Source organism: Octodon degus, unplaced genomic scaffold, assembly GCF_000260255.1.
Source record: "Octodon degus isolate 3935 unplaced genomic scaffold, OctDeg1.0 scaffold00019, whole genome shotgun sequence".
NCBI classification, from domain to species: Eukaryota; Metazoa; Chordata; class Mammalia; order Rodentia; family Octodontidae; genus Octodon; species Octodon degus.
Window position 1 is genome coordinate 12,152,855 of NW_004524595.1, and position 7,377 is coordinate 12,160,231.

The following is a 7,377-nucleotide window of genomic DNA, read 5'->3' on the forward strand; positions in this document are numbered from 1 at the left end:
ACTAGGAAGAATATATGCAGTGTGTTAATTATTGAAACTGTCCTACCAATTTGATTTGAAACTGTCTCATTGCTATTTGTTTATCAATAAAATTATGGGAAAAAATAAAAATAAACAAAATTAAGAACAAGACACTGATCACTGTGTCTTTTGAGATTAGAAATGAACATTTCCCATCATGACTGAGTTTGAGGTGAGCCAAAGCTTCACATTGTGTGGAGAGATCATCATCTACTCCCAAGATTATGAAGTATGAGAGATCCCACACCTGTTTTGTTCAGTCATCACTAGAAAACAGGGAGGGGTCCCCAAAGATAAGAAAGTAACTGCTCTGTCTTAGGATATGAGAGCAATATCCCTGCCCAAGGAATGTGAGGACAGCTTTTTCTATCCAAGGGATGGCCATTGGATTTCCTGACGTGGATCCACAGTTTCTGTACTGCCTCTGAGTCAGGAAAAATTGAGACAGAAAACTTGAGAACTGAGAAATGGCTCACTTGTGAGAAATGAGGTGGATCAATGTTGGGTGCATGCCAGCAACAGGCAGCAGAGCAGAGGAAGTAGAAAATAGCTCATTGGTGAGGAAGCTCAAACCAGTCCTCTATCCCCAGAACTACACAGCTCACCGATCTGAGTCACAGCACAAAAATATTAGGTTTTTCAGCGCAGCAGAGAAGCAAAAGTAAAAGGAAAGGAAGAGAGGGAGGCCTTTATTGCCATTGAGGAGGACATGGAAAGGATTGATTGCAGAGAGATGAGAGATCCTCTCACTTGAGACAAAAGGATGTTGAGATCATATGGATTTTTGCTAGGAACAGAGTTTGAGAGGCAAGTTTAGTTACACCTAAGGAACTGATTTGGGGTCTTCCTTGTAGCATGAGAAAGGTGAAAGGAAATTGTATCTGGGATTGAGGATAGGTTGAAGGAGGAGATGGTCTTTGGGAAAATAAGCTGTTGTTTTTGGAATTCAGCCATGTTGAATCAGGGTCATTATAATTTAGCAGTTTTGTTGGGATTTTTTGGGTTTTATTTTGTTTTGTTTTTTGGTAGAACCGGGGATGGAACTCAAGCCCTTGCGATTGCCAGGCAAGCACTTATTCTACTGAGCTATCTCCTCAGCCCCAGCAGTTTGAACTTAGGCAGAAATCTATCTCGTGTGTGTGTGTGTGTGTGTGTGTGTGTGTGTGTGTGTGTATCTGGTATGAAGTCTCACTACGTAGCTCAGATTCATAGTGATCTTCCTGTTTTCAGCCTCCCCAGTGCTGGGATTACCGATATGCACCATTATACCTGGTCTCATTGGCCGGCTCATTGCACCCAGAGGCAGGGCCAGTGTGGTATGTGGTGTGGGGGATCAAATCTCAGTCCCTGCACTTGCCTAAGCAGGTGTCTGCTGAGCTATCTCGCCGGCCCATGAAAGTCATTTATGTTAACTGCTTGTATCTCAGTTGTATTTTATTTGAAGTATTTTAGAATTGTGTTTACTTTTTTCAATTTTTATAGATTATGCTTGTGTTCTCTATCTACTTGATTTTGCATTCATTTCTATGGCTAATCAAAGTTCTCATTCTGATCTTCTGAATTCGGGCTGCTTGTCATGACAAAGTTCTCAGGATGTCATTCAGTTGAACTTATTTATTAGTTGAATGTATTTAATAATTTTTAATTCCCCTCTGTTGAAAGTGTTCAACATGGCCAGTCTCTTTGAAGTAAACATTCTAAGTCAATAGTGTATATACAGGGGCCAGGGAGATGGCTCAGTGGAATAAGCGCTTCACTGGCAAGCACAAGGGCCTGAGTTCAGTCCCTGGTTCTGGAAAAAAAAAAAAAAAAAAATAGTGTATATACAATTCCATCTCATACTGTTGCTAACATATTATAAATATCCAAAGTCTGCATGAGTTTTGGAGACTAAAGCCTTTAGTGACATTTATTAGTGAACTATAAAAACCCATCGAGTGGTGATATTTTTATGTAGTCAGTATATTTTTGAGTCAAAAGTGGTTCCTACTTTTTAAGTGAGAATTTTAATATTCTTATTTAAGAAGAATCAGGACGTAGGGTGAAACATGGAGGTTAGAATACATTTTATCTTCCTCCTTAAATTCCAGAACATGACAATAAAAATAATAAACAGAGAATACAGAGGCAACAGAAAATAAGACCAGAGAACTGATACCTTAGAAATGTTAGAAAGCAAATGAATAACCAACTTGAGCACCAGTCTTCATGCTCTGTCTTTACCTGATATGCTCAAGGAAGGCTATATGAAGCAAGTATATCACTCTGGATCAAATCAGAGGACAGAAAGCCACACAGTAAATGGTCAGTTAAATATAAACAATAGTTAATCTATAATAAGACAAAAGCAATAAAGTTATTGTATAAAGAGAACTCTAAAAGGAACCCTAGGACTGAGGCAAAGTACCCATTGAAGGATAAAATTGAAAGCTCAGCTTCTGTGAAGGTGTGATTGCAGCCCCATACATGGCAGAGATATGTGCTGAGTTGCCTTACTTTATGCTGGTACACAATTTCTGTAACCACAGGTAAGCCAACACTGTTGTGAAATTGTGCAGAGGGACCTGGGTTTCTGCTGCAGGTCCTGGGTCTGGTGTCTGTGTTGGTAAAGCCTTAAGATGCTGGTGAGTTGAAGCTGGTGGTTGATTATGAAGGGAATTACTGCTGGAATTGCAAGTGAGAGAGGAGCCTCCCTATATATGTAGCCTACAACATTATTGTGTATGTTTTAGAGTAGGGCAGTTCCAGGCCACTGTGTGGGACAAAGGTCAGGTGCCTGGCTAGCAGGGCTTCTGCAATACACACAGGAGCTGAAGACAGATAATGGGGAGAAAACACTTCATCTGAGGCTTCAGGTTTGTAGTGCTCTGCTGCTTGAGTAGAAAGCTGAAGAAAGAAAGTACACAGATGGCTGTGCCTTAGAGGAACCTAGCATTAGAACAGTTTTTCACTGCCATTTATTATTGATATTTAGGGTTAGATACTTATTTGTTGTGGGGGAGTATTCAGTGTACTGTAGGATGTATAGCAGCATCCTTGATCTCTAATCACTTTATATTTGTAATTCCGTAAGTTGTAATAATGAAAGTTAGCTCCAGGTATTACTGGTATACCCAAAAAAGTCACTTCTGCTTATAAGCTGCTGGACTAGGGAAATTTCACTACCTGAGCAGCAGAGAGGGAAAAGAGTGCAGGCTTTCCAGAAACTTTCAGGGAAAGCTCTTCCTGCAGTAACCTCTATTCAACCCACTATAGTAACAGATTTTCGTAATGTGTCTGTTGACAAAAGAAAAATGTATTAGAGGACCAGAATCATGTTCTGAAACAATGAAGGCAGTGAGAGAAAACTTTGATGCAGAGAGACAATCAGTTGATAACTGACAAAATGAGAGAAAGCATTGTAGGAGTGGTTGAAGAAATACAAGCAAAGTTACAAGTAAAAGCATGGGGCACTAAAGAAATATAAGGAAAAGAGGGCCAGGGTGGTGTGAAGTGATAAGAAAAAAACAGAAGGAAGGATAGTTAAAACTTTTCATTTGGGGTAGGATGGCTTTGAGTGTATAGAGGTTAGCTGAAAAGAAATATGGACTGCTAAAGGTTTTAGACCTAACACTATTGATTGATAGGAGGACAGACTTAGGAACAAAGGACTTATGTAAGTAATTTGGGTGCAGTTTTTTGTATGTCCTAAGTTATTCAGGAAATTGTTCATATTGCTACCTCCTGTTCTGTTTTTTTTCCACCTACCTATTCCAAAATTTAATAATGTACTTTAATATATAAAATATGCTTGTAGAATTTGGAGCTAGAGGGGATTCATCTACTTAAGAGTAGACAGCCATAAACTAGTTCACTGTCTCTTCTGCGGAGAATAAAAGGACTTGCCATAACTTTGCACTTTTTCACCAGCCTTCACAAGTGAAGGCATAGAGGAGTTCTGGTCTCAGTGGTGAAGCACAGAGCTTTGAGAGAACTGAACCGCAGGGAAATGAAGATTTTTCTTGATTACTTTTTTTTTTTTTTTTTTTTTTTTGAAACCAGGGATTGAACTCAGGTCTTTGTGCTTGCCAGGGAAGCGCACATTCCACTGATTGATTACGTTTTATATACAGATGTCCCCCAAAAGCCTCATTCACTCAGAAGCGGGGCTTTTGCAAGATAATTTGGATTACAAGGATGTTATTGCTGATTTACTGCGAGCTGGTGGATCTGAGTGGATGAGGCATGTCCCTGGGGGTGTGACGGTATATAACCCTTCCTGGCTCTTACCTTCACTTTCCCTGCTTCATGGCCACCATGAAATGAGCAGCTTTCCTTTGCCCTTCCACCATACTGCCAACCATGCGAGGTCTAAAACTTACAAAACATAAGCTTAAATAAACCTGCTCTCCTAGAAGTTGCTTGTGTTGAGTATTTTGTCCAGGCATCAAGAAAATGACTAAAGTAGATTTGAGTATCACAGAAGAGGGGTCTTGCTGTGACTGTTACCTAACCATGTGGTTCAAAGCTTTTGAACTAGTTCATGGGAAGAGTTTGGAAAGGTTTTGTGATGCCAGCTGGAGAAGCTCTAAAATACTATCAGCTGAGCTTGATGGAAGATTCTGGAAGGAACTCAGAAGACCAGCATGTCATTAGAAATATAGATGGTAAAACCAGCCTCAGGAGGTGTCAGTTGGAAAAAAGGACACTAGCATCAGTTGGATTCCAGGCCATATATGTTATGCTCTGCAAAAAAGTTTTCTATATTTTGCTTGTGTCCTGAGACTTTGTGGAAAACTAAGGGTAGTGGACTAATTAATCTGGCCGACAGAATTTCAAAGCAGTCCAGCACTCAAGCTGTGCCATGAGTATTGTTGGGCCAGGTTTATGCTGAAAATCAAGAGTAGACGACAGAGCTGAATGATGTGCTAAAGTTTACATTAGGCTAGAAAGGTAAAGTTGGGACCTGAAAAGTTGGAGCTAGGGGAGAGTTTGGTTTCTGAAAAGATTAACATTAAAAATAAGCCAAATATTTCCAAGACTATAGGAAATATGGCTTGTGAACATCACAAGAACCAGCAAGGCTCCCCCCTTTGCAGGCTCAAAATTGTAAAATTGAAAGACTTTGCTTTAACAAGCTGTCTTAGGGTACCCTACTGAAAGAAGGGTTGCCTATGGAATTTGTTCCCAGGATTCACTTCATAGTGCTCAGGTATCCAGACACTCAAAGACCTCTGCAACCACCATTTAAAGAGTCCTGGCTACTGCTTAAGCTGGTGGCAGACATTGGCATTATCTACCTGGTGCTGGTCTTACAGGCATGCATGAGGAGTTGAGTCAGAGAGACTTCTACCTGTATTTCAGAAGGTCTGGGAGGCAATATGTGAAGCTGAAAGAGTGAAGCCAAAAATGCACTTGAAGACTCCAGGAAGTTCAAGAAACCAAGAAAGTTGAAAGTTGCAGGTAGTGAGAGGAGCTTCCCCAAGGGAGAAGCAATATGAAATGCAATCGGTAATGCTGTAGGGACAGAGCTGCCCATATTTTGGAGCTCACATTTCCACGACCTGCCTCAGGCACTAATAGGGGGTTATAAAATTTACTGTTTGTCTTGCTGGGTTTCAGTCTTGCTTTGCTCCCATTCCCTTATATTCCCCTATTTCTCCCATTTGGATTGGAAATGTTTGTCCTTTGCCATTGTATGTCAGGAATATTTAACTTTCTTTTGTTATTTTTTCAGGGGCTATAGCTAAGAGTTTATTCTGTGTCTCAGAGGAGACTTCAGATTTGGAAGACAGTGATCATCGTCAATTTAGCCTGGAGAGGGAGCTATGGGAATGATTTTAAGTCAAACTTTATGTTCTTTTATTTTGCAAAGATATGACTCCCAATTTCTAAGTAATACACTTCTGATTTGTTTTGTCTTTCAATCCTATAATCTAGAACAGGTAAATAGTCTTATATCTTCTGTGATCTGTGTCATTTCCTTCTAGGTATTTTGAAATTACCTTTTTTTATTCTTCAATATTATTTATTTTCTCATTAACTTTATTGAAAATCAGTAATTATATAGGATATTAAAAACTGTAGACAAATACTGAAATGTGAAAGATATAAGATGTAGACAGAGTGAATTTTAAAGAAATATTTCTGAAATGAATACATAACATGACATTAATTATAAATTGCACATTGTAAGTAAATTATTTACAAACTTAAATGAATATAACAATAAAAATTGTCTAAAATAAAAATGAAGAATTTACAGATCAGCCATATAATAGTCACTCTGTTCCAGAATCAAGAAGCTTATATTCATATAACTAGAATTCTCCAAGTAGAAAGGAGTAGGCAATAAATATTTAAAGTTTTAAAATTTCTGAATTTAGCTAAAATTATAGCACTACATTTCCAAGAAAAATGAACCTTTTGCACAGGAAATTTAAATAAAATCATACCAAGATACACAAAAATGAAATTGTCCAAAACTAATTGTAAAGAAAAAAATCACTAAGCATATACATTAAAAAAATATTAGCTATGGAAGAACAAAATTAAATAGCATCTTATTCTACATTAGGAAAAAAGAAGAAGAAATGGTAAAAAACTAGACTAATTCAAAGAACTGAAGAAAAAAAGCAAAAGACCTGTCCTCATTGAATTTTATACTTAGCAAATATACCTTTGAAAAGTAAAAGTAAAATATTTTCTAGTTATACAAACTCAAAATATTCAAATATCTCCAGGTATAACATATAGAAAATAACAAAGACAATAATCCAGAAGGCAAGAGGAGTTTCTGTATGGTCATAGATAAAGAATAAAGAGCTCTCAAAATGGTAGTTATTCAGGACTATGTAAAATATATTAGATGAATCCATTTAAAAGATCATTGAAGATTTCTACAAAACAGAATCAATCTTATGTCAGGTTATATACATATTTTTTTATAAATATATGTGTGTGTAAAAGATGAGTAATATAAAGTCAATATAAAATGGAAATACACTTTTTAAAGTTTCTAATAGTAGGAGAAAATGTCATGCCATTTCTTATAAGTAGATTGTAAGCCAAAGATACACTATAAATCTTAAAACAAAAATTAAAATTAAACAATATTAAGAAAATTAAACATTAATTCAAAATTAAATATTTCAAAACAATATTCCAAAATTAAAATTAAATTGTGTGTCCAACTAAGAGGCTAGAATGTTGTGTATCATATGTATAAATCTGTGATCAATTCAGAGTACTCACATAGTATTTGAATAGGTTAAGATATACAAAAATAGCAACTAAGAAAAAATTTCATGATAGTAGAGAATTATTAAGAATAAAACATAACATAAGCTAGCCCAGGTCCGGTGAGTGTGTGGAGAG

The 7,377-nt window shown here is 37.1% G+C and overlaps 1 protein-coding gene across 1 annotated transcript in view; it reads left to right on the forward strand.

Moving 5' to 3' along the window:
- Positions 1-7,377, forward strand: part of Ldah (lipid droplet associated hydrolase) — a 67,341-nt gene that overhangs the window by 17,945 nt on the left and 42,019 nt on the right. The window contains exon 3 of the mRNA XM_012513883.2: positions 886-898. Coding sequence (XP_012369337.1) covers positions 886-898 — 13 coding nt within the window. The remainder of the gene's footprint in view (positions 1-885; positions 899-7,377) is intronic.